Source organism: Micropterus salmoides, unplaced genomic scaffold, assembly GCF_014851395.1.
Source record: "Micropterus salmoides isolate LMB-PRFRI ecotype aquatic unplaced genomic scaffold, ASM1485139v1 Ms_hic_scaffold_1, whole genome shotgun sequence".
In the NCBI taxonomy this organism is placed as follows: Eukaryota; Metazoa; Chordata; class Actinopteri; order Centrarchiformes; family Centrarchidae; genus Micropterus; species Micropterus salmoides.
This window is the reverse complement of record NW_024040040.1, coordinates 64,530,265-64,557,516: the sequence shown is the minus strand read 5'-3', so window position 1 is coordinate 64,557,516 and position 27,252 is coordinate 64,530,265. Positions and strand designations below refer to the sequence as shown.

Genomic DNA, 27,252 nt, shown 5'->3' with positions numbered 1-27,252 from the left:
GATGTGTATCGATTACTACGACGACTACACTTACAGTAGCATTTTGTTCTGGGGAGTGACGGCATTAACAGTGTGCATCTGTTGAAATGTATCAGGAGAGATGGTTACTGAGTGAAAGACTGTTCCTACATACACTCACCTAAAGGATTATTAGGAACACCAGACTAATACTGTGTTTGACCCCCTTTCGCCTTCAGAACTGCCTTAATTCTACGTGGCATTGATTCAACAAGGTGCTGAAAGCATTCTTTAGAAATGTTGGCCCATATTGATGGATAGCATCTTGCAGTTGATGGAGATTTGTGGGATGCACATCCCGGGCACGAAGCTCCCGTTCCACCACATCCCAAAGATGCTCTGTTGGGTTGAGATCTGGTGACTGTGGGGGCCATTTTAGTACAGTGAACTCATTGTCATGTTCAAGAAACCAATTTGAAATGATTGGAGCTTTGTGACATGGTGCATTATCCTGCTGGAAGTAGCCATCAGAGGATGGGTACATGGTGGCCATAAAGGGATGGACATGGTCAGAAACAATGCTCAGGTAGGCCGGGGCATTTAAACCATGCCCAGTTGGCACTAAGGGGCCTAAAGTGTGCCAAGAAAACATCCCCCACACCATTACACCACCACCACCAGCCTGCACTGTGGTAACAAGGCATGATGGATCCACGTTCTCATTCTGTTTACGCCAAATTCTGACTCTACCATCTGAATGTCTCAACAGAAATCGAGACTCATCAGACCAGGCAACATTTTTCCAGTCTTCAACTGTCCAATTTTGGTGAGCTCTTGCAAATTGTAGCCTCTTTTTCCTATTTGTAGTGGAGATGAGTGGTACCCGGTGGGGTCTTCTGCTATTGTAGCCCATCCGCCTCAAGGTTGTGCGTGTTGTGGCTTCACAAATGCTTTGCTGCATACCTCGGTTGTAACGACTGGTTATTTCAGTCAAAGTTGCTCTTCTATCAGCTTGAATCAGTCGGCCCATTCTCCTCTGACCTCTAGCATCAACAAGGCATTTTCGCCCACAGGACTGCCGCATACTGCCGCATACTGGATGTTTTTCCCTTTTCACACCATTCTTTGTAAACCCTAGAAATGGTTGTGCGTGAAAATCCCAGTAACTGAGCAGATTGTGAAATACTCAGACCGGCCCGTCTGGCACCAACAACCATGCCACGCTCAAAATTGCTTAAATCACCTTTCTTTCCCATTCTGACATTCAGTTTGGAGTTCAGGAGATTGTCTTGACTAGGACCACACCCCTAAATGCATTGAAGCAACTGCCATGTGATTGGTTGATAATTGCATTAATGGGAAATTGAACAGGTGTTCCTAATAATCCTTTAGGTGAGTGTATGATCCATAACATTACTGTTAACGGGGGATTCATTTCAGTACGGCTGCTGTACCGCCTTCATCCTTTCCTAAACATCAGAATCACTTTTATTGGCTAGATGTGTGGACACATACCAGGAATTTGACGCGGGTCTTAAATTGCTCTCAATGTACCTACACAGAATAAGCTTAAATAAACAGGACAGCAAGCTCAACAAAAAACAGACACAAACTAACATGTACAGATGCACACATAAAGAAAAACATTATTTATAGACAGCAAGACAATCGTGCAATGAAGCAGTGCAACACACACTAACACGTGCCTAAGATGTTTTATCAGTCTTTATTTATTTCTTTCTTTCTTTCTTTCTCAGCCTTAATGTTGTTATGTTCATATATATATGTTGTGTACTGTGCAAATATTATTGATTCTTTATTTGTGAAACTTTCGTGCCAACAAATTTAAATAAATTTGAATGAATGTTTTTTGTTTGTGTTTTTTGCCCCATAACATCGAATACATTTACATTGTGTATGCATTCATATTTTTCTTGTTTCTATGGTTAAAGTTTTTCATTTCATTAATTTACTGTTTGTTTGACAGGGACAGCGCACAATTAAAACAATTGCGCCAGAGTTAGCTAACAGCTAATTTGCATCTGTTGTCCCTGGGCAGGTAGACAAAACAAAAGATACACAAAGCAACCACTAAACAACAAATACACTAGCCTACATACAATTACAAAATACATAGTATCCATCAATTCAAAATTGATAAAAACTGTTATATATATACACCATATACAGAATACAGAAAATACAATGCAATCATTAATGGTGACACTCTTGCAATGATTTTAGCCAAAGTTTGAGGCTAGCTCTAAATACTGCAAAACTTCTGAGTTTCTAATGTTTGTGGGTATTGACTTCCCCACTACTTTAACAGAGAAGGCGGATTGACCAAAGGTTGTCTTTGGAAATTGCGGTACCAAATCACCCCTAGTTGGTGCTGTAGTTCTACTGGCGCTATGACTGCCATATTCAGAGGACCAAACGTTATTACATGAGTCCCTATCTAACTAAATAAAAGGTCATATTTACTTCTTGGTTGTAGATTTTTTGAATTTGATGGCCAAATAAATTCCAAGTGAGAAAATACCGCAAAGTCACTGTTAGGCTCCAAATAATTTGTTTTAATTCTCTTTATTTAAGATCAAGATCAAAATGTACTCAAATAAAAAACTACTTTTATACAAAGCTGAAAGTCTGCACATTAAACCGGTCTGTATAAATACAAAATCAATCAGCTGTAAATTCTGTGTGTACATGTGCTTCTTTCAGAGTACATTGAGATCTGTCTCTCATTTCTTAGTCTTTCTCACAGGTCTACAAGCCATATTTCTACCTAAATGGTGCTGGAGTGTATCTATCTATCTATCCCTTAGTCATAATGTTGTATTATGTTCATATTATTACTGTGTACGGTCCAAATATTGTTTGCTAATACTGACAAATTGTATTTTAATACTTTGGTCTTGAAACTTTAATGCCAATAAATTTGAATTCAATAGAATAAATCAGTGTTTGCATATTTTGGGGTAAAGAGGCTCTCAGGATCACCAGTGTCAGTATCACGTGGGGACACTGTGACTTTAAAAATCTATCCCGCCATGGAGCTCACGCATCACGGCTCTCCCGCTGCGCTCAGCCAATGAGATGAATCAGAGTTCGTTAATGGCGCGAAATTCGTCTGACGACAGCAAAAGGGGCGGGACTAAAGACGTGCCATGCTGCCAACATGTTGCGTGTCTTTCAGGTAAAAATACATTTATACCTTTATCTTTATTTTTAAGACAAAGTTTTACTTTTGTTTCACGTGGATTGAAACACGTGCAACAACGTTTGTCTAAAAATTGCATTTACAGAGTCACTTTGTGTTGAAAAGTGGTGGGGATATAGGGGCTCAGAATAGGGGTGTGAAGAAACTCATTTGCAAGACATCACAATAAATATATGAGCTGGGGCGAATTTTGATCATTTGATTTCCTGCATTCTGGTGAAAGTTTCTGCACCAATTTATGGTGAAAATGTTTTATGTAAAAGGAAACCCCAAATTCAGGTAGCACATAGCATTTGTCTAAAATATATAAATATAACAGAATATAAGTGAGTGCAGCTCTGAGGCATTCTGTGCTGCTTTCAGATCTGCTTCTCCTGCAGATCAACTTTTCTCCTGTAATATCATCCCTGCTGAGGGAAACGTAGGCAGGATTCAGTCTCCCCTCCTCTGTTCACAGGGAACTTTCAAAAGGCATTTTCATTTTTTATTTAACTGCAAGCTGTATTTCAGATTGTTTCTTTTTAACAAATTATGCTTTCAAAAAGTGGCGGGGACATGTCAGACAGATATCTCAAATGTACAGAGTGCGTTTTACAGCGAGTGTTTGTCAGTTGTTAAGTTAATGGACCTTATTTTGGGAGCAGTAAATCGGCAAATAACTCAGCTCTCTGTGTTACTTTGTCGGACTGTTGGCTGAAACCGGTGAGTTCGTGACTTGTTAACTTAGCTGACTGCTAACTCAGTTTATCCCACACGCTTAAAGATAACTTAACATTATAGCTTAAGGTTGTAAACACTGGAGCTTTTTTAGGTTTGTAACACTGGTTTGTTTGCTCACGCCGACAAGTTTATGGGATTGTTAAACTCGTAACTTTCCACTGGGGATGATGGCCCCACCACTTTTTGAAAGCATTTGTTAAAAATGTTCTGAAAAATAGCTTGCAGCATAAAATGTTAAAAAACAAATGGAAGTGCTATATGAAAGTTTTTTTGCCACAATAAGAAAACAATGCAATGAAAAATATAGAAAAAACAGATCTGCATTGTACAAAAAATTACTTAAGCTAAAAAAAGGGATTACTGCATTATATTCAATTATATTTTTATATTCTGAACTGTCACCTGCCACCTGGATTTTGTGTTCCCCTTTATATAAATAAAGACATTTCCACCATAAGCTGGTGCAGAGAAATGTCTCCAGAATGCAGGAAATTAAGCGTTTAATGCTCAAAATCATCTTGGGAAGAACCCCCCAGATTCCCCTTATATTCTCATCAATGAATATTTCTTTAAATAGCATTAAAATATCTTCTCGTCTTGTTCTCCTGACCCCAATATTCTGGATTGTCAGATATAAAATCGCCTTGTGCTTCCAAACCTGCAAAACGCTTTGTCTGATGTGGGCCTTTAATCAGTAAATAATCGTTGGTGGTTATTAGGGTTGATGGAGAACCTTGTGAATTTAAAATACCTTTTACACATTTAAGAATTTGATACGGTGATATTCAGTGAAGTCGTTGTTGTTGAGTATTTATGTGTCCAGTAACTCCTCCTCTGTGGGCATGTTGTTTTGAGTTGTACTTGTGCCAAAGTCCTTAACCCCTGAGGGGAAGTGTTCCACCGGCTGTGGGGGCATGTATGTCAGCGTGAAGTGAAGCTGGACCTGGTTCACAAATGTCAATGAAAAAAATAAAACGTGTAATGTTTAATCAATGGTTTTAATATTGTTTTATCAACAGGGGTTTTCCCTCTCACACCTGTAATGACTGAACTTTGATCACATGATTCTTCACCTCTGTCTCCTCACTGGGAGAAGATGATCTGCAGCATCCTGCTGCTCATCAGCCTGACCTCCTGTGTCTGTGGTTAGTTTACACCTTCAGCTTATTATCCAGAAAGTATAAATACTTTTTCAGCTGTCAGACTTCCATTTTTAAATCTGTAACAACTAACATCTGCAGATCTCTTTACAGCAAGTTAACAGTCCTTATCAACATCTGGTAGACCCTCTATCTTCAATTCTTACTTGAATTGTATTTATTTGTATTATGTCTCTTCTTTTTATGCAGTTGTATTTTGTATGTCTGCTCCTCACTTTCCCTCTCTGTCTCCTCAACAGGAACATTTATAGTGAATGTGACACAGACCTCCTATCAGGCAGAGGAGAACGGTAACGCCACACTGGAATGGACGTTCACAACCAAAACGGACAACTCCCTCAACTCCCTTTCTATCTTCTGTGAACTGTTTACTGATCGTGGGTCCTCAGTCCTGTATCATCTACATGAAGGTGTTGAGGTCCCAGAGTCTCAGGGTGAACAGTTTGCAGGACGAGTCCAGTGTGACAAAGATGTCCTCAGAGAAGGACGAATCAGACTTCATGTATCCAGACTCAGAACTGAAGACTCGGGCGAGTACGTGTGTGAAGTGAAGACAAGTTATGGTGGCAGCTTACGTAAATCCAGACTCACTGTCTCTGGTAAGTTGATTCAGTAAACCTTTCTTTTCAATTCATCAGCTTTTCTTTTGAATAAATAAGAACCAGAGAAGAAAAGCATTGTGGACTTCCACAGTCCTAAGACTTCCTTCTTGCAGTTTTATCCCAATCAACATCTGACATGATGGCGATAATGTTTCCGTACAATTTGACTTTATAACTTTTTTTATACATTTGATTCTTATTTATCAAATGTAATATATTTTGTTGTATCATTTTTGAAAAGTACTATTTATAACAATAAATCTGTACGTCGTCTACACTTGATTTAAACTAAGAGCGCCAATGGATTTGTGGCTTTTGCTGAAACCAGGCTGTTCTTCGGAGGCTTTTAAACTGTCACTGTAAACATGTTTGTTTCTCCAGGAGAGCCTCAGGTCATTTGCCCAAATCCAACAATCCAGGCGGTGGGAGGTGATACGGTCACGCTACCATGTTATCTGGATCCGCCACACAGCGTGGTGGATTATGCTGTCGATTGGACAAGAGTTGACCTCAACAAGGTGGTCTACTCGTACCGGCACAAGCAGGAAAGTCATAATGACCAGATGGATCAATACAGAGACAGGACGACTCTCCACCTTGAAGACCTGAGCAGAGGAAACCTGACTCTGCAGATCTCCTCAGTACAGCTGGCTGACAGCGGACCGTACAGATGTTTTGTCTCAAAACTGAGGATCAGTTGTGTTACTGAAGTCATTGTTAGTGAGCAAGGAGAGTTCATACAGTTTCATTCTGATGCTATAAAAGGTTTGTCAGAATAAGGGATATTCTTATCAAGTTTTTGGCCCAGACCCTGATTTGAGTCCTTTTTAATACATCGTTGAGTCTGATCTGATTCTAGACAACTAGACCTCTACTGGATCAGCCGGACAGTGTTCTTAAATCTAAATGTACTCACCAGAGAAAGTGAACAGCCAACTCCTAATAAGCTTTTTCAACAGTGCTGGTTAAACTTACACAGTGCCGAGGGTACAAGTCTGCTCTGGCCTGATTGACAGATCACCGCAATAACGACTTGTCAATCACGGATAATCCCGCCCTGAAACATACTCTGCTTTATGGTCTATTTTAAAATAAATGGGACCATTATTTACTAAATGAACATCATTTTGTATTAAAGAAGACTTGAAACTAGCGTCTGAGACCGTAAACTCATGTGGAAAGTGTTTACTGAGGTAATTATTCAGCAGAGAAGTAGGGTCATCTTACCATTGTTTCTAATGGAGAAATGAAAAATTGGACTCGGACTTCTTTTTGCAACCAGAAGAGTCGCCCCCTGCTGGCCATTTAATAGAATGCAGGTTTCAGGGACTTCCGCGTTCGCAGCAGATCGCTGACCGGAAGCTTCCTGCTTGTAAACGACCCATCCTTCTAGCTAGCGTTGTACGGCCACTAGAGGTGGTTAGTAAATGTAAATATGGGTCGTAAATTTGTGCTACACAAAAACCAATATAGTCTCTTTTCTGGTGAGGACAGTCCCATTTAAAAATTGCTTCACTCTTGAGGCTGTCAATACAGGATTGAAGTATTATTTAAAAGCATCAGTCTGCAGCTCTACTTTCCATCACCCTATCTCACACTGAAACTATAAACACGTGTCAAACTGATGAAGTAAATTATTGATCACAGAGCCTGACAAATGTCTCAACTCATCAGCCACTCAACAACACACACTAACAGTGTGTAGTATCTAGTAGTAGGATTGAACAGCAACTTTGCTCATGGAAAATAGTTCATGAGCAGTACAATCAACATGAATTAGTGAAATAAATAGTTAAATACTATCTCATATTGAACCTGTGATGGTTCTCGACTCATTATCTTCTCTGATATCATCTTTTTCCAGATGGTGGAAAAAGGCACATTATTCATGCTGGCATCATTTCCTCTCTTGTTGTTCTTCTTGGAGTTCTGATTGTGCTTCTGGTGAAATGTAAGTTACTAAACAAACTCCTCTCCACAGATTTTCATTAACATTTAAATCCTGCTGTGTGATCACTGTTGTGAGCAGGTTTGTTGTTGTTTGTGAAATTATAAGAGCTGAAATCAAAGATTCGAGATTTGACTGTTTCTAAAATATTTTAATGTGTATGTTTCTACTCAAACCATCAACTGTGCATTCAGAACAAACGCAAATTTAATCCTTGCGTGTGTTTTATCGCTGGACTACTGTCGAGTGTTCACATAAAATGTGATAATACGAATTAACACAACCTGCGATTACAACAGCTGTATGAAACCTAACTAAACATTTTGCTGTTATTTAATTGCAATAAAGGGATCAAAATGATGCCAAAATAACTACAACTTGATTGATGATGAACGCACATTCATATAAATTAACATATATTTTCTCAGGTCTGCCAGCAAGACAGCCGGTTTTCTTCTGCTGTTTAGACGCAAGAGCTTCCTTTCTCGTCACTTAGTGTAGATTGCTAAGTAAAAGACAAAAAAGTTGATACATGACCTAACCTGAGGGACGATAGGATGAAGTAAAAAAGATAAGATTCTTGAAAGTATTTAGGATTTGCTTCTGTACTTCCAAACTTTCTGTAATACGGCCCAGGACAACAACTTTTTAAATGTTTTTGTGAATGGAGTTAGGATCTCCAAGCAATGTTTAATTTTGTCTGTTTTAAAAAATAATTTTATATATATGGCATCTTCCCACAATCACTTTGCGTTTGGTCTGAATGCATACAAAGAAGTACACACCAACTTTAATAGTGTTATAAACTTGTTATCATGTTCTTATAGATAAATTAAAGAAGAGGCTCAGATGAAGCTGTGAGCTGGAACACCTGAGAACATCATCAACAAAAGAGGAGACAACTGTCTTTGTTTGTCTGTGATTGGCTGTCTAAAATTAGCACAGATGACTGAACCGTTTTTTAAATCACAAGTATTTTTTATTAGATTTTTTTTGTTTAAAGAATGTACTTTTTTAAGAATTTATTTTTTTAAATAATTTATTTTAAATAATGTTTTGCAGTCCACCAAACATCTTGGCATTATGGAATCAGGGACCTTGTATCTGTTAATATTAATCGTGTCTAACAGTCTTATCCATAAATTCAGGCACATGAGGGAGGCAAAGAACCAATCGTTTAACTTGTTTTGTATTTGCATCACTTTGTCATACAGATACTTTTGGCTTGACAGCAGACTTTCATTCAGAATTTTTTTTAAACATTTAACTCAACATATGTAACATTTAGGCCTAAAAGTCAAACCAGGCTTTCTGTATAAAATTCATAGCTGTGAATTTGGATGAAAAAATGGAGCACGCCTGATTTCTAACTAAAGAGTTTTTTTTATTTTGGCGGGGTGGGATCCATACAAAATCATTAAAGGGAGCCTGACTGTAGACATTCTGTAAAATTGCCATTGTGCGTTGAAGTTAAAACAAACTAAACACCAAAGTCACACAATAACATAAACTAACCAAACGAGGCCACGGTAGACCAGAGAGGTACAATAACTATTTTTTTTATCAATTGAGTCTTGTGGTTTTGCCGAATAAGTTTTTGATGTGGTATTTTTTAGGGCTGGGCATCGCGTTAACACATTCATTAAAAAACGCAGACAATTATTTTATCGCACATTAATGCATTTGTTTATTATTTTGAAAGTCCGTTGCTCACAGGCTCTGAATACACAGAGTCAAACCGTGGGTCACCCAAACCAGCAGTGGAGGGAGGCTTCGGCAGACTACTTGGAGGCTACGTAACTTTACCATATAGGCCTGCTTGTTAAAGAAATGAATGCCCTGGCTGTGGCAAATAGCTTTGGTTTAATATTTGTTGTTGATTATTAAGTTGAGATTTACAAGAAATATTTTATTGCTACTGTGTAAAGGGAATACTGCTGGTAAAAAGAACCTTATTTCTTAAAAGTGTTTGCAAACCATGTTATTGCATTTTTGGGTCTATAGCAGTACATTTAAATTAAAAGTGCTTAACACTCTACTTTAGAATTCATTATTCAATTTTGCGCATAACAATGCGATTAATCGCGATTTTAAAAATGAATCCTTGCCTAGCACAAATATTTTTATTAAAATATTCTGTACCGTCCAAATAACGCTTATTTGCCTACACTTGTACTCTGCATGTCGCCATTTACTTTGCGATGACTCCCAGTTCTGCTGCCAAAGCTGGTTTTAACTCCCATGTTACATTCAGTAACAGTCCCAGCTCGTTATCCATGCAAAAAAAAAAGATCTGGTCTGATTCTTCGTATGCATTACTTTTTATTCTTTCACCAAATCTTCTGTAACTACAAAATAGACCATCGGCTTCATCTTTACACCTGCACTCGCATGCCCAGTGTACCTGATCGGGCACTAAATGTGTGTTTCAGTTGTTTAAGTAGACGGATATCAACTTTAAAAATGCAGCTAAAACGCTGGTGTGGACTGAGATCATATTCGTTTTAGAACTCTGTTTTTAAACAGCACGGCTCAGAGCCAGATCAAATTGAACCCCCTTTTCGGCTCTGTAACGTTACCTTTCACACAGGGAAGCATATTGGCACAATCCTCACGGAAAATTAAGCAGTGTGAAAACAGACTCACCTGATGCTGCTTTACACAATATGCTGGAAACTCCCATTGCAACGTTAAAGTGATATTTTTATTAGCTTGAGGTTTAACTAACTCATGCTCACTAGGACTATAACGTTACAACGATTCAATATGACACGATATATCAGCAAAATCAAAGAATTAGTTCGGGAGCTAGTCTGAATATTATGAGATTCTTGTCACACTTTATAACAGTCAGACTGCAGTTAGTAACTTTACTGTAGTGGATGGCTCCTGTGCAGTTATGTTGTAGTATTGTTGTATATTATTTGGGTCACATAAGTTACAGCGACTGAGAGGTGGAGAAGTTGTGTACCTGAGTATCAGCATAATAAAAATAAATCTAAATTAAACATTAGGAAGCAAATAATGTTAGCAACTGGTCGCCGTTAGTCGGTGAGCTTAACATCAGTCTTTCCGATGTTGACCCAGTGTTTATTATCCTTTAAGTGGAGTTTGTGTTGGAGTCTGTTTTGCTGGGAGCCGGTTGTTTTGCGGTGTAAGTGGACTGCATTTTGTTAGCTGCTGTGTTGCTGCTGTAGTCTGAGAGAGAGAGGCCTGGGAGCGCGATGCAGCCACATCGCGACCCGATACCATCGCATAACAAGCAGAATAGTGGTCGTTGCAAGCAGCAGAGAACGTGCGTGTGCTTTACTACTAAGTTGGGTTTGCGAGAAATACATTTTAAATAGTAGATTAAGATCATTTTTACACTATCAGTCAGGCACCTATCAATTACTGACTGTATATAATTTTGTGAAATAAGTTTTGGTCACAATGTTGTAACACTTCAAGCTAAGAGCCACAAGACTACCATTTGAGTATTGATCAAAGGATCATATTTTTACAATAGAAACTCGAAATTTGAACACAAATGGGTGAAACTATGGGGACTGTGGGAAAAGGCCTTTTTGCTATATACATATATTTACATGTCTCTTTGTCATCTCAGGAAGAGCCAAGAAGTGTAATAAAACTTCAAATCAAACCTACATTTTGAGCCAAACACGTGAAACTTATCCTGATCCATTCTTGTTTAGACTGTAACTCCTCTTTACCTTCATTACACTGACAATGAAACTCTACAGGTTAGCCTTTTATGAAACACTGTTTGCCTTAATGTAAGTTTTATGTATCATGCATCATGTACAGTGTGTGTGTGTACATATTGTTGGTTGTATACTTGTAACTGTGTGTTTTGGAAAAGTGTTTGAAACATTAAAAAATAATTATTGGATTCCCAGCAGCTTTTTATAGCGAGTTTAATTTGCTTCCCTCAAAGCAGCTGTTTTCACTCCCTACAGGTGACCCAAACTGTTGCATGAGGTCTTTTATTTCATCAGCTATTGGCTTTTAAAGCAAAATGAGACTGTGCCTGTGACTACAGCTGTGAAGGTGATAGTGATGGGCGCAACAACAACTACAAAAAAAAAAAACACAAACATACCAGACGCACCGGAAAACAAATCCATTTCTTTAAATGTTTGTATTTTCTTTTGTCCTGTGTCCGCACTATAAATCACGTTTTATGAAGTTTTAAATTAAATATGAAATATAGCATATGTTAAATCTGGTTTAATCCAAAACTTAATTTTGTCCCTCCTTGGTCTTCATATCTCTCTGGGACAGCAGATTAAATCCACTTGACAGGTTTGTGAGAAAACCTCAAGTCTTGGGTGGTGGTTCTTTTGTAGTAGAAATAATCCCATCTAAATACTTGGCATCTGTAAGAAGTGTCAGTGGTGTATACGCACCAAATAATTTATCTTGTCCCACTACAAATTTTAGAAGTTGTCACTTTTCTGCATGGTTCCTCACAGACCCTGTTTAATGTCAACATTTAACTTCTCAGAGAATTTGAATATCGTGGAAAAGTTCATTTATTTCCGTAATTTAATTCAAAGTTCAGGTCAGGTGAGTTGGCTGGCCAGTCAAGCACTGTAATCCCATGGTCAGCAAACCAGTTCCTAGTGGTTGTGGCTCTGTAGGCAGGTTGCAAGTCCTGCTGGAAAAGGAAATCAACATCTCTAAAAAGCTTGAGAGCAGATGGAAGCATTAATGCACAAGAAGTCCGGAGTGATTATTGATGAGCAGTTTGTCTTGGGTTTAAATATTGTCTGTTGAAAACTTCTAACACTGTCACAGCGGAAATTCAGTCCCAATTTTCTAAATATAAACTGTCATGCTGGGGAGAGGTAGTAGAAGTAGTAAGTAGAAAAGTCCACCAGCTTTTTTCTTTCTTCTTTTATATTTATATTTACCATAATTTGTGTTTTAGTTTCCTTTTTTTTTTTGCTTTTACAGTGAAAATCAGATTGTTTCTGACTAGTTGAAACGCCTCTAGTGGCATCAGGGAATGTGGAGAGAACATGGGGAGAGAGTTGTGGGTGTAAACCTTTTTATATACGTTTGTGGTATGTAAACAAAACATGTCGCAGGAAATGTTAGCGCGCCAAAAAGCAGATGATTGAAACTCCCGCGGCCCCTCTCAGCCAATGAGATCCTCCGGAGCCCCGAGCAGCGCGGGGTTTAGATGAAGGGGGAGGAGCGCGAGAGACATCCTCTGCAAGAAACTGTCAACCTTCAGCATGTGCAGAGCTCCCCGAGTTTCAGACCAGGTAAATATCGAACTTCATTTCTGAGTGTCAGTTTATTATTTTATTAGATTAAATGTGGAGCAGTTTTATATCAGGTTGTTCCAAAGGAGGCTTCATCTGATTATTTTATATAGGAAATATTAATATGTGCATGTGGAACTATATGTTCATTATTATGTGATGGGCTGTTATGTGCAGTACTGATAAAATACTTGAATACTAGCAATATTTTTACAACCCAGCTCACTTTATCATTTCGTTGCATTTCAGTTTCAATGATGAAAAAAAAACTTGTATTGATAGTCTACTTTACAGCAAGCAGCTGCTCAATTGGAGGAACAACAAAATACTGACAGACGACTTCTGAATATTTAATGTTGACTGTAAGCCATCACAAGTGAGTTGATATTGATAACTTACAATCTAGATGTAATAAACTAGAGTATCCACATAGCACATACCTTAACGCTGACTTTATATGTAGTAAAATATATTAGTATCTCTGGCTTTGTAGTAGAAAAAGTAGAACAAAACATGTTAAATTAGTGCAATAATGAGAGTTGCATTTACAATATCGGTACATTTTGGCTTAGTGAATTCACTATCGAATAATATAATGCCGTCCATAATAAAATAATTAGTATAATATGATAATATTTGTGTGAAGAATAGTAATTAAATTGAGCATGAATTTCTTTTATGATCCAGTTTCAGCGACAAACAGACCTTTAACAGCCGGTCCAGCCCCCGGACTTTTCCTCCATTCTGATTGGCTTACAAATGCGTCATCATGATAATAAATGTGCACGTTCCTGACGAAAAGAGTCTGTCGCGGGAAATTTTAAGCTTCTTCTAATTTTAAATATATTTTTAGCGCCCTCTGTTCCTCTGTTCTGATTGGCTTACAGATGTGAAATAACATCGACACATTCCCGAAATGTAAGTATTGGTCTTTCAGTCCGTGTTTAAGGACCGCAGGAACTTTATCTGCTTTTACTCTCCACGTTAGTTTAATAATGGACGTGACTCTGGAAACTTATTGTTTACTGGCGCTGATAGTTTCAACGTTTGCTTCCGGTAAGTTTAAACATCGACTCCGGTCAAAAAAAGGAAAACTGGTCAACGTTAATACGCCATTACTGTTTGGACACTGCTTCATCTACATTAGTACTTATTATATGATGACATGAGACTAATCTGGCTTTGTTTAGCTCTGTTTACACTTTAAATTACTTTGTAAAACTTTGAACTTGTTGTTAGCTGTTGTTTGTTGTTATTTTGACCCAAACATTGCTTCTAAAAAATGGAAATTAATCAATATTTTTTGTTCAACGTAGTTGAGATTTAGTTTCTAATGTTTTCTGTTATTTTGCCTTACTGTCCTGTACTAACATCATTATTAAGTGTCCATATACATTGTAATAAATCCATAATAACCCCAGTGTTAAAACAGAAATAACACATGTTGTATGTAATTACAGCTGTTCATGTTATTGTGTCCACCCTGTTGTGTGTCACTTCTTTTATACTAAAGGTTGAGGATAAGCTCAGGAGAACCTGAGACAGCTTTGTAAAGATTACTGGACAGAAAACTACATCCCCTCACAAAATCAATCCGCTCCCTCTAAAGTATAAATGCATTGCTTTGGTCATATAGGCCGCACCATGGACTTGTTTTCTCCTCATCTACACTCTGCTCTGGCGGCAGATATGGTCTCAGTTTAGTCTGCTTTTAACTTTTAAGTGCATCAAACATTCACATCAGTTCATCACAAGTCAAGGAGTGAAAAAGAATTCTCTCTAGTCAAGTAGTTAATTTAAATTATTACATTTGCAGCCTCAACATTTGAACTTTCTGGTTTTCTCTGTTTTCTGTTTAAGTAAAGTGAACATTTTTTTTGGGCACCTGTCAAAAAAGCCATTTGAGGACATAAAGTAATCGTTAGTTGCAGCCAAATAACAATATTTCCTGGATCATCGGGTCTTCTTATATCGTATTAAGTACTTCACTCCTGGTTCAGATGGTTCATTTTGTTTTAGCACTTGTTGCACTACTGATCAGAGGTGATCAAGCTCTAAAAATGTTTGTTTGTTTCACAGGAAAGCCTCAAGCCATTTGCCCAAATCCAACTATCCAGGCAGTGGAAGGTGATACAGTCACTCTACAATGTCATCTGAATCCCCCGCACAACGTGGTGGATTACGCTCTTGATTGGACAAGAGATGACCTCAACAAAGGGGTGTACTCTTATCGAGGCAAGCAGGAAAATCCAAATGACTGGATGGATCAATACAAAGGCAGGTCGACTCTCCACCTTGAAGACCTGAGCAGAGGCATCCTGACTCTGCAGATCTCCTCAGTACAGCTGGCTGACAGCGGACCGTACAAGTGTTTTATCTCAAGACTGTTGACCAGCTGTGTTGTTAATGTCACTGTTGGTGAGCATGCTGAGTTCATACAGTTTCAGATACTAAAAAGGTTTGTCAGAATTAGACATCATAATCAAGGCCCTGATTTGAGTCATTTAATACTCCACTGAGTCTGATCTGATATTTAATTCATCCTGAAAGATTTTCTTGTGCAAAGAGATGATCAGTATAAATATATACAGAGCAGCAGGAGATGCAGCGTCGAGATCTTTCATTGAGACGTTGGCTGAACTTTTCTTGAGCTTTTAGCTTCAGTTTATAGTTTTGTGTTTTAACGTGATTATTAGGTGTCCATGTACATTTTAATGACACCATAAACAACAGCACAGTTGAAGCCAGGTAACCCAGAGAGAGCCAGAACTAAAGGGTCATTTCAGTAGTTTTAAACCTTGGGTCCTATTTTCACATATTTTGGTGTGAAAATGACCCGAAGGTACAAAAAGTTTGGAATTTGTACAGTAGATGACTTCAGACGGCAGACGTGCGGTTCAGGCGAATTGAGCCCGTCAAAATTCCGTCCACAAAAAGAGCTTCTGTTAGCCACAGACAGGCTGAGACTGTTACACCAGGTGTCTGACAACATTATGGAAAGGATCCCTACGAGGAACTCCTGCTGACACAGTTTGTTTTTAACAGGAAACAGAAGTCTCGCTCTTTACTCATTTTCCTGCAAAAACTCGCCACTCACGAGATTTGAGTGAGTGTCCTTAAATGAGACATCAGTTTCTTGTTAAAAAAAAGGAAGTCACTCACAGGGATCCTTTTTATGATCAGACATAGCACCCAGTGTATTAAACCCAACAACAGTTCAGATCCTGTTAAAATGAATCCTTTTGTTAAATGTTTTCTTTGTACGTCCAGTGTAAACTCGGTGGGGCGACCTCATAGCACTGAAAGGAAAGTGTTGATGTAACAGTCTGAGCCTGTCGGTGGCAAAAAGAAGCGGAATTTTTTTACGTGCACGATTGTCCTGAATGAATATGTTGCAGCCACTGCTGTCGGCTGAAACCATCTACTGCACAGGTTCCAAAACTTTTTGTACCTACTTGTAATTTCGACACCCAATTTGTGTAAAAGTGGGCTCAAGGTTTACAAACACCAGAATTACCCTTTAAGTTGGACTTGCTCTGTGATAGAAGCATGGTGGTCGTAGTTGGTGGTGTTAAAAGTTAGTGGTTTAATTCTCTGCAGGTCAATTTAGGAATATAATAACTAATGAATAATGTATATGTTACAGGCCCCAGGCACAGGGCATGTGGACAGATAATAAACCTGTAAAACAGGAGAAATGATGAAGCAGATGAAACTTGCAATCTTGCCAGAATTATCAGATATATAATGAAACTGCAGATAATAAAAAGTTTGTTTGTATCCATCATCTGAAAAAGAAGCTCAACGGTTTTGTATCTGTCGTCAGAAACGAAGGGAAAAGACCAACAGAACGAGACAAAGAGAAATGAATCCAGCACAACTGGACCTCCAGACGATCACAGTAAATGTCTTTAATGATTCCTCTGTTACACTTTATTCTACATTCTCTCTACAAGATAATCTGTCTGCAGGAGTTGTGTGACAGCGTGTCGTTTGTTTTTCTTTAAATCATGACTAATTCACTGTAGACGAATGAACAACCAGATTATAAACTGCGTCACCTCCTCACCTCAGCTCCGTCTGATTTTCCCTCAGATGCTGCAGAGATGGAGGCAGTCTGGAAAACTCTCATTCCCATCCTTGTTGTTGCTGCTGCTGGCGGCAGCGTTTTGTTTATCCTGGTGAAACGTGGAAAGATCAGTAAGTTACAAACTTCTGCTCTACACTATTTTAATATCACTACATTTACTCAGGCGCTGTACTTAAGGACACTTTGAGGTATTTGTACTTTACTTGAGTATTTCCATTTTATGCTTTTTATAACTTTTACTCCACTACAATTATTTAGCATCTTTAGCTGCTAGTTACTTTACAGATTAAGAGCTTTGAAAAGCTTGTAAAACAAAATGCATTGTTAACTATTAAACCAGTGGATCACAACATTTGTATCTTGTGACCTGTTTACATAAAGGCTGCTAAAGCACTGATGTGGCTCCTCGTCAGGTTGAGGTCTATGAGTTGTTAGCTTTTCCCCCAAAGAGACTTTTCCCCTCTAAACCTTTAACATGGTTTCATTTAAATAACTGTTTGAAGACTTAAAAGGTTTAATAATCCAAAATAACAATCCAAAAAAAGACTGGTTGGGAACCACTGGACTAAACTAAAGTATTTTCCTGAATATATGATGACCCCCCTTTTCCATCAGCCATTTTACTTTTTGAAGCTAAAACACACTTTCACACTCGTCCTGTTGGGAAAGTTTATCTTAATGCAAGGAGAGAAGAGAGTCTTCATCCTCGAACCCTTTTGTCTAAAAGTGGAACATGAAATAATTCCATTAACGCAGAAAGTAAATCCCACATTTGTGTAGCTTGTCTATCAGTGGTCTACTCGCACTCTCCTGTCAGACTCTTTTTGAGCTCGTCTTTGTTTGGGACAGCAGTCGTTCTTGGCTGTGTGACAGATTTTCTCGATGGTTTATTTCGCCAGTAAAGACGTCAGAATACCAGATTAAACTGAGGTTAAACTGGATTAACGGAGCCCAGACTAGCTCTACAAGACTCGCTATAAACTGACTTCTTACTAGTTTAGCAACATTAACGCTACAAACAACTATAATAATAATAAACATTATTTATGGAGCACTTGTCAAATCAAAGTACAAAGTGTTTTACAGAGACATGAAATAAAACACCTCAGTGAATGATGAAATACACGAGGTGCAAGATAAAAACTTTAAAAGAAGCAGGCGACTCAGATAAAATCAGGATATGCTGTCCAATAAAAGTGAGTTGTAAGAAGAGACTCTGACAGCCTGACTTCCTCAGGCAGGTCCCTTCAGAGCCTCGGGGCCCCGACAGCAGAAGCTCTGTCCCCTTTAGTTTTCAGCCTGGACTCAGGGAGAGACAGGAGACCCCTGACTGAAGATCTCAAGCTTCAAATAAGATCTTAAAATCAATCCTAAATCAAACAGGGAGCCAACGTAAAGAAGTGTGATGTGATCGAACCTCCTGGTTCTGTTTTAAAAGCCGAGCAGCTGAGTTCTGAAGGCGAGAAAAGATAAAAGCAGGTTCTTTATCAGCATCTCTAGAGTTAAAATAGATTTCTGATGTGATTAAAGCATAAATGGACAAGCTTAGTAATGTGTTGCTCAAACTGCTGTCAAACACTTCAGGCTCGACCAGTAGATGGCAGCATTTGTTTATATGTTGGTCCAATGACAAGGATTTCTGTTTTGATAGAATCTTAATGCAAAACTCAGGAGCCGGAGAAACTGTTTAGTCCTCTAATATAAAACAACCACAACTTTTCCAGAACAAAATATCATCTTATATTAGGGCCACTATGTTATTTAAAACTCTAACATTGTTGCGTCAGTGTTGATAATCTGATCATTTCAGTCACAATAATAAATGAGATATTTTACTGCAGAGCTACTTTTGATACTTATGTACATTCTGCTGATAATACTGTTACTTAAGTAGGATTTTGAACGCAGCTCTTTTACTTGTATTGAAGTATTTTTACATCGTTGTAATGGTACTTTTACTCAAGTAAATCACGTGAGTTCTTCCACCACAACATAGAAACATTTGAAGCCGTGAGCTGTGATCACTGTTGATCAGATTTCTTTTAGCTGATGGAGGATAAACACTTAAGGTTTGAGGGGAAGAGTTCAAATCAACCTTCAGGGCTTCAGTTGAGTTAGTGTGATATTTTAAGAGTTTAGTATCATGTGATGCACAACAGGTGGAGTAGAGGTCGATGCTTTTAACATCAATTTTCCGTAATGTGATTAATGTTTATATCAGAAAATATCATTAATGTTGTGGTGATATGAGCAACATCATTAAATTACTCTGCTCTGCCTTCCTGCTTAGCAACTTTCTTTGATTTTTAAATTTTTCTCTCAGAAATTTGCAAGAAGACGCTCCGAAGAGCGAACTTCAAAATGGAAAACTTGAGGACCGGAGCAATAGAGAGGGATGAAGACTGAGACCAATAACTTGTTTTGCTCAACAAACATCAAGTTAAATGTTGTTTATGGAACGTAATATCTCAAACCAAACGTCTCTGACTACGCTTATATTCTCTCTCTATATGTCTAATAGCCTTACTTCTGGGGACTGATGATGATTAAGTTTAGAGGGAAGAGGGACTGCGCCAAAATCGTGGAAATACATTCACAGCAGCGACCATATTTGCAGCAATTCCCTGTATATATATATTAACACATGATGTGTATCGATTACTACGACGACTACACTTACAGTAGCATTTTGTTCTGGGGAGTGACGGAGCGACGGCATTAACAGTGTGCATCTGTTGAAATGTATCAGGAGAGATGGTTACTGAGTGAAAGACTGTTCCTACATATGTTCCATAACATTACTGTTAACGGGGGATTCATTTCAGTACGGCTGCTGTACCGCCTTCATCCTTTCCTAAACATCAGAATCACTTTTATTGGCCAGGTGTGTGGACACATACCAGGAATTTGACTCGGGTCTTAAATTGCTCTCAATGTACCTACACAGAATAAGCTTAAATAAACAGGACAGCAAGCTCAACAAAAAACAGACACAAACTAACATGTACAGATGCACAAATAAAGAAAAACATTATTTATAGACAGCAAGACAATCGTGCAATGAAGCAGTGCAACACACACTAACACGTGCCTAAGATGTTTTATCTGTCTTTATTTCTTTCTTTCTTTCTCAGCCTTAATGTTGTGTTATGTTCATATATATATATGTTGTGTACTGTGCAAATATTGTTGATTCTTTGTTCGTGAAATAAATTTGAATGAATACGTTTGTGTGTTTGTTTGTTGCCCTCAAACATCGAATACATTTACATTGTGTATGCATTTATATTTTTCTTGTGTCTAAGTCATAGTTACCCACATCCTAATGTTATATTATGAAAAGACACAGTCACGTAAACACGCACAACAGGAGAATTTCAACAAATGCCAGAAGCTGCTCAGTCTAAACCAAGAAAGAAGTTTGGCTAAAAGTGCAAAATAGTGCAAGGCGACCACTTGCATTCAACAAACCTGTATTATATATCCAGGGAGGGCAGGTAAGCTTTTCCATGAATAGGCAATTCTTCAAAGTCTTTTGCAGGCCTAGAAAGAGGAATATGTTTCCATTATTAGTCTTTATACCTGAGTGCTCACTGAACTTTACTGGATGATTACTGCTCAAAACAGACACACGAGTCAAATTCTTATCACTACAACGATATAAGCATCCAAACTCCACGTCAGAAGTTACAGTTCCTTGAGTTTTTTTGGTGACAGCAGTCAGAAGCAGACCCTGTCGGAGGCCCCAGAAGAGACCAGGCAGAGACCTGGGAGTGGTAAAGAAATATGAAACAGTGTAAAGGTTAATACATTGAGTATATTAGATTAAATACACAATTTGAAACATTTTCATTAAGGTTGAGATCACAAGCGTGAGACAAGTTTTAGTTCTGTACTCCAGATGTATCAAGTAAACCGTGTACAAATTATAGCCATTTGACAGACTGCCACATTCAGAAGAACAAAACATTATAGATCATCATCAAACTAAATAAAATGGTCATATTTACTTGTTGTTTGCAGATTCTTTGAATTTGATGGTTAAATAATAAATTTCCAAGGGAGAAAGTCTGCTAAGTCACTGTTAGGCTCCAAATAATTTAATTTTCTTTAATTAAGATCTAAGAAAGAAAGTCTGCACATTAAACTCCTGATTATTCTTTCATTTCAAATCCAGTGTGCTGAAAGACAGAGTGAAAAATCTCTCTCTCTCTTTCTTCTTCTTAATGTTGTATTATGTTCATATATTACTGTGTACGGTCCAAATATTGTTTGCTAATACTGACAAATTGTATTTTAATACTTTGGTCTTGAAACTTTAATGCCAATAAATTTGAATTCAATAGAATAAATCAGTGTTTGCATATTTTGGGGTAAAGAGGCTCTCAGGATCACCAGTGTCAGTATCACGTGGGGACACTGTGACTTTAAAAATCTATCCCGCCATGGAGCTCACGCATCACGGCTCTCCCGCTGCGCTCAGCCAATGAGATGAATAAGAGTTCGTTAATGGCGCGAATATTGTCTGACGACAGCAAAAGGGGCGGGACTAACGACGTGCCATGCGGTGCTGTAACACAGTGGAACAGTAGTCTGCGCTGTAAGCTGCCAACATGTTGCGTGTCTTTCAGGTAAAAATACATTTATACCTTTATCTTTATTTTTAAGACAAAGTTTTACTTTTGTTTCACGTGGATTGAAACACGTGCAACAACGTTTGTCTAAAAATTGCATTTACAGAGTCACTTTGTGTTGAAAAGTGGTGGGGATATAGGGGCTCAGAATAGGGGTGTGAAGAAACTCATTTGCAAGACATCACAATAAATATGAGCTGGGGCGAATTTTGATCATTTGATTTCCTGCATTCTGGTGAAAGTTTCTGCACCAATTTATGGTGAAAATGTTTTATGTAAAAGGAAACCCCAAATTCAGGTAGCACATAGCATTTGTCTAAAATATATAATATAACAGAATATAAGTGAGTGCAGCTCTGAGGCATTCTGTGCTGCTTTCAGATCTGCTTCTCCTGCAGATCAACTTTTCTCCTGTAATATCATCCCTGCTGAGGGAAACGTAGGCAGGATTCAGTCTCCCCTGCTCTGTTCACAGGGAACTTTCAAAAGGCATTTTCATTTTTTATTTAACTGCAAGCTGTATTTCAGATTGTTTCTTTTTAACAAATTATGCTTTCAAAAAGTGGTGGGGTCATGTCAGACAGATATCTCAAATGTACAGAGTGCGTTTTACAGCAAGTGTTTGTCAGTTGTTAAGTTAATGGACCTTATTTTGGGAGCAGTAAATCGGCAAATAACTCAGCCCAGTAAGCTGCAAGTAAGGTATTTGGGTCGAGAGAGCGAGAGAGAGTCCTGTGAATTAAAAAAAAGCTTTTACACATCTAAGACTTTGCCAGCAGAAGTGAAACTCGTCAGGAGGGAAGTCTCTTGTGTTACAGTAGCGAGTTATGTAATGAATGACTCCTCCTCTTCCTGCTGCTGGAGCGGGTGTTTTTAAGTTTTGCTCTTCATGCCGTCGTACTTTCACAACGATCACCTTAAAGCATAATTTTAAAACATCAGGACTGACTGCGATCACACCACCCAGCTTGTTTGACTCAGCTCGGTGATGATGAAGGCTGCACTTGTCACGTTCAGCTCTCTGTGTTACTTTGTCGGACTGTTGGCTGAAACCGGTGAGTAGGTGACTTGTTAACTTAGCTGACTGCTAACTCAGTTTATCCCACACGCTTAAAGATAACTTAACATTATAGCTTAAGGTTGTAAACACTGGAGCTTTTTTAGGTTTGTAACACTGGTTTGTTTGCTCACGCGGACTAGTTTATGGGATTGTTAAACTCTTTAGCAGGTTAGCATTGCTATAAACTCGCTAGCTGACTAAAACTGTTCTTGGACACTTGTAGGTCATTTAATGACTTAACCCGAGACTGACGGTATTTCTTTCATTGACATATGGTCAGTAAGAGATTTCTGGACAAAACGTGATCTTTTTAATCTGTTTTTATTGTTGTTTGCGGAATGACGCAAGCGCGTTAAATGGCGGTGTGGTGCTGAAAAGTGATGTTTGGTAGGCCTATGTGTGATATCTTTGTTTATATTTGGAAAACGGGCTGTAGCCTAATTAACGTGACATACTGCCAACTTAGATATAAAATGAAGACAATTTTGCAATTATCCTTATGACCCAATCCACTCTTATAATACCTTTTTAAATGGTCAATACAACTCTTAAAATGCAGTTGAAGCCTTTTGTTATTGACTGAAAGATTATTTCTGCCCTGAAATTAGTTGATTTTATTCAGAAGAGTTATATTTGACAGATTGTAGCTCACCTAGTACTTTTTACCTCAGCCCAAAAAATGCAGTAGGCTATTTCACTTGCCAGAAAGTGATTGAAGAGACTGGGCAATACAGCTCCAGCAGACGGCAACAGTTTTTGGCAGGACACCTGTACTAACTTACCTCTGTGCATCTGACCTGGTAGCTAATGTGAGAAATACGGGCTACGGTGTGATCAATACTGTGCAGCACAGCCAGATGTTTATTAGAAGATGGGGTAATGACTTCTAGGTACATTCTATACATTGGAAACTGTAAAAGAGTATTCAAGAATTTATGTTTTTACTTTTACATACAGTTACAGGAACATGACCGTAGATTTAAATCCTTTATGTTACTGTGTATGTTGTTAAGAAGGCCTACTTTGTACTTACAGAGAACTTGCTCTGAGGTGGTTCAGATTTATGTGGATTAACACTGTTGTAACAGATTGCTGCATTATTGTTATGAAGTGCAACTACAAGTTTTTTTTGACGAGGATCAGGCAGAAATCTCACCACAGATCCTCTGATAAAGCTCACAGTCCCACACAGTTTGTGCCTCAGTTTATAAAAATGTTTATAGTGCAAAACTCACAGCGCGAGGAGGGGGGGGTCACTTTATTACCATCACAGCGTTTGCTGGTGTGGCATCAGCTGGCCGGAGTTGACTTGAGAGTCAGCGGTATCCGTTTTGTTTTTTTCCTAACCTGACGAGAAATATCATCATGTGGCACAACATCTCTGCCAGGTATATCAAACCCTGCCAGCTGATCAAATTATTCAGCGCTCAGGTCTGTCGTCTCCTGAGATGTGATGAAAGGGCTGAGTGAACGAGATGGAGCAGCACTTTTGCAGTTTAGGAATTGTTGCACTCTTGGACTAAAAAAACATCAACTGTGTGTCTAAATGTTTGAAAAGATGACTTGTGATGAATTTGTGTAAATGTGATGTTTGTTTGTTTCACAGGAAAGCCTCGAGCCATTTGCCCGAATCCCACAATTGAGGCAGTGGAAGGTGATACAGTCACTCTACAATGTTATTTGAATCCCCCGCACAACGTGGTGGATTACGCTCTTGATTGGACAAGAGATGACCTCAACAAAGGGGTGTACTCTTATCGAGGCAAGCAGGAAAATCCAAATGACTGGATGGATCAATACAAAGGCAGGTCGACTCTCCACCTTGAAGACCTGAGCAGAGGCATCCTGACTCTGCAGATCTCCTCAGTACAGCTGGCTGACAGCGGACCGTACAAGTGTTTTATCTCAAGACTGTTGACCAGCTGTGTTGTTAATGTCACTGTTGGTGAGCATGCTGAGTTCATACAGTTTCAGATACTAAAAAGGTTTGTCAGAATTGAGATTTTCTTGTGCAAAGAGATGCTCAGTATAAATATACAGAAGCAGAAGATATTCAGTGCTGAATAAATGTGTCAAATTAAAAAACAGCTGTAACCTGTTAATTTTAGCATCTTATCCTTCATGAGCTACTTAAAGCACACAGCAGGTCCCTCTGTCTGACTGCTAGAAGATATTTTAATCTGTTTCTGAGTGCTGACAAACATTTTTGTCTCCTTTTTTTCTTCTTTAACACTGACCAAAGTCCACCAGAGCAAAAAGAACACAACTAGACCTCCACCAGATGAGCTGGACAAACCTGGTAAATTGCTTTGAACTGAAATGAAGTTGTTTTTCAGTTGTTATATCTTCGTCTTTGAGACAGACTTCTTCTCATAAAATTCATAGCCATAATAACGGCTAATTCTGATCCCTTGAGATAATCAGGAGGGTTTCTTCTTAGGATAATGACCCTTTTCCCCCTGTAACATTTGTCTTCATCAAGTTTAAGGCACAAAAACAGTGTTGATCGTCTCAAAAGGTTAGCGCAGCAGCCCCTTTTTTATCAAATAAAGCAGAAACGGCAATAAAAATAATATTGTAGTTGCTTAGATGTTTTCAGACCACAAACAATCCTCGAGTCGACTGAATCAAACAAACTGAACTAGAAAATGCACCCAGTGATGGGAAATCACTCTTATGTTGTACTTCTGGTACTTTCCTGTAGTAGTCGTAGTAGTACAGCAACTTGGCTTTTTGACATCACTGATGTCTTCGGGTTATCTACTACTTAAAATACTTGTTCTCTGCTGTATTCAGGGGGAGGCAGAAGTCTTACAGACAAATATCTCAAAACCAGGACAAATAAAACCATCTGTGTGGTTGGACACTACTAGGGGGTGAATGAGAAAATACTACATGAGCAGAACACTAAACATGAATTGGTGAAATAAAGAATAAACTGAGCCTGTGCTGGTTTTTAATCTCCTCTGATCTTCTTTCAAATGTCTCAACTCATCAGCCACTCAACAACACACACTAACAGTGTGTAGTATCTAGTAGTAGGATTGAACAGCAACTTTGCTCATGGAAAATAGTTCATGAGCAGTACAATCAACATGAATTAGTGAAATAAATAGTTAAATACTATCTCATATTGAACCTGTGATGGTTCTCGACTCATTACCTTCTCTGATATCATCTTTTTCCAGATGGTGGAAAAAGGCACATTATTCATGCTGGCATCATTTCCTCTCTTGTTGTTCTTCTTGGAGTTCTGATTGTGCTTCTGGTGAAATGTAAGTTACTAAACAAACTCCTCTCCACAGATTTTCATTAACATTTAAATCCTGCTGTGTGATCACTGTTGTGAGCAGGTTTGTTGTTGTTTGTGAAATTATAAGAGCTGAAATCAAAGATTCGAGATTTGACTGTTTCTAAAATATTTTAATGTGTATGTTTCTACTCAAACCATCAACTGTGCATTCAGAACAAACGCAAATTTAATCCTTGCGTGTGTTTTATCGCTGGACTACTGTCGAGTGTTCACATAAAATGTGATAATACGAATTAACACAACCTGCGATTACAACAGCTGTATGAAACCTAACTAAACATTTTGCTGTTATTTAATTGCAATAAAGGGATCAAAATGATGCCAAAATAACTACAACTTGATTGATGATGAACGCACATTCATATAAATTAACATATATTTTCTCAGGTCTGCCAGCAAGACAGCCGGTTTTCTTCTGCTGTTTAGACGCAAGAGCTTCCTTTCTCATCACTTAGTGTAGAAGTAAAAGACAAAAAAGTTGATACATGACCTAACCTGAGGGACGATAGGATGAAGTAAAAAATAAGATTCTTGAAAGTATTTAGGATTTGCTTCTGTACTTCCAAACTTTCTGTAATACGGCCCAGGACAACAACTTTTTAAATGTTTTTGTGAATGGAGTTAGGATCTCCAAGCAATGTTTAATTTTGTCTGTTTTAAAAAATAATTTATATATATGGCATCTTCCCACAATCACTTTGCGTTTGGTCTGAATGCATACAAAGAAGTACACACCAACTTTAATAGTGTTATAAACTTGTTATCATGTTCTTATAGATAAATTAAAGAAGAGGCTCAGATGAAGCTGTGAGCTGGAACACCTGAGAACATCATCAACAAAAGAGGAGACAACTGTCTTTGTTTGTCTGTGATTGGCTGTCTAAAATTAGCACAGATGACTGAACCGTTTTTTAAATCACAAGTATTTTTTGTTAGATTTTTTTTGTTTAAAGAATGTACTTTTTTAAGAATTTATTTTTTTAAATAATTTATTTTAAATAATGTTTTGCAGTCCACCAAACATCTTGGCATTATGGAATCAGGGACCTTGTATCTGTTAATATTAATCGTGTCTAACAGTCTTATCCATAAATTCAGGCACATGAGGGAGGCAAAGAACCAATCGTTTAACTTGTTTTGTATTTGCATCACTTTGTCATACAGATACTTTTGGCTTGACAGCAGACTTTCATTCAGAATTTTTTTAAACATTTAACTCAACATATGTAACATTTAGGCCTAAAAGTCAAACCAGGCTTTCTGTATAAAAT

The 27,252-nt window shown here is 38.2% G+C and overlaps 3 protein-coding genes across 6 annotated transcripts; all 3 read left to right on the top strand.

Annotated features, from left to right (window-relative positions):
* The first annotated feature begins 3,102 nt into the window (after positions 1 to 3,102).
* LOC119898342 (myelin-oligodendrocyte glycoprotein-like) lies at positions 3,103 to 11,512 on the top strand. 2 transcript variants are annotated; one of them, XM_038712565.1, is made up of 6 exons: positions 3,103 to 3,157; positions 4,921 to 5,046; positions 5,301 to 5,660; positions 6,045 to 6,392; positions 7,528 to 7,614; positions 8,439 to 11,512. In XM_038712565.1, the coding sequence occupies exons 2-6, from the start codon at positions 4,998 to 5,000 to the stop codon at positions 8,462 to 8,464; spliced, it is 870 nt and encodes a 289-aa protein (XP_038568493.1). In that variant the 5' UTR covers positions 3,103 to 3,157; positions 4,921 to 4,997; the 3' UTR covers positions 8,465 to 11,512. The 2 variants fall into 2 exon arrangements, with proteins under 2 accessions (XP_038568493.1, XP_038568486.1); XM_038712558.1 differs by having other exon boundaries at positions 6,045 to 6,428.
* A 1,209-nt stretch (positions 11,513 to 12,721) lies between these two features.
* On the top strand, positions 12,722 to 19,598 carry LOC119898616 (butyrophilin subfamily 2 member A1-like). Of its 3 annotated transcripts, none has more exons than XM_038712784.1 (5): positions 12,722 to 12,884; positions 14,964 to 15,161; positions 16,711 to 16,785; positions 16,980 to 17,084; positions 19,298 to 19,598. In XM_038712784.1, exons 1-5 carry the CDS (start codon positions 12,800 to 12,802, stop codon positions 19,378 to 19,380), a joined length of 546 nt encoding a protein of 181 aa, XP_038568712.1. In that variant the 5' UTR covers positions 12,722 to 12,799; the 3' UTR covers positions 19,381 to 19,598. The 3 variants fall into 3 exon arrangements, with proteins under 3 accessions (XP_038568712.1, XP_038568697.1, XP_038568703.1); XM_038712769.1 differs by having other exon boundaries at positions 12,729 to 12,884; positions 14,964 to 15,302; XM_038712775.1 differs by lacking the exon at positions 12,722 to 12,884 and adding an exon at positions 13,822 to 13,940 and having other exon boundaries at positions 14,964 to 15,302.
* A 2,918-nt stretch (positions 19,599 to 22,516) lies between these two features.
* LOC119898721 (butyrophilin subfamily 2 member A2-like) lies at positions 22,517 to 27,104 on the top strand. The gene is made up of 5 exons (XM_038712923.1): positions 22,517 to 22,663; positions 24,275 to 24,613; positions 24,911 to 24,967; positions 25,857 to 25,943; positions 26,759 to 27,104. Exons 1-5 carry the CDS (start codon positions 22,597 to 22,599, stop codon positions 26,782 to 26,784), a joined length of 576 nt encoding a protein of 191 aa, XP_038568851.1. The 5' UTR covers positions 22,517 to 22,596; the 3' UTR covers positions 26,785 to 27,104.
* Positions 27,105 to 27,252: the final 148 nt, after the last annotated feature.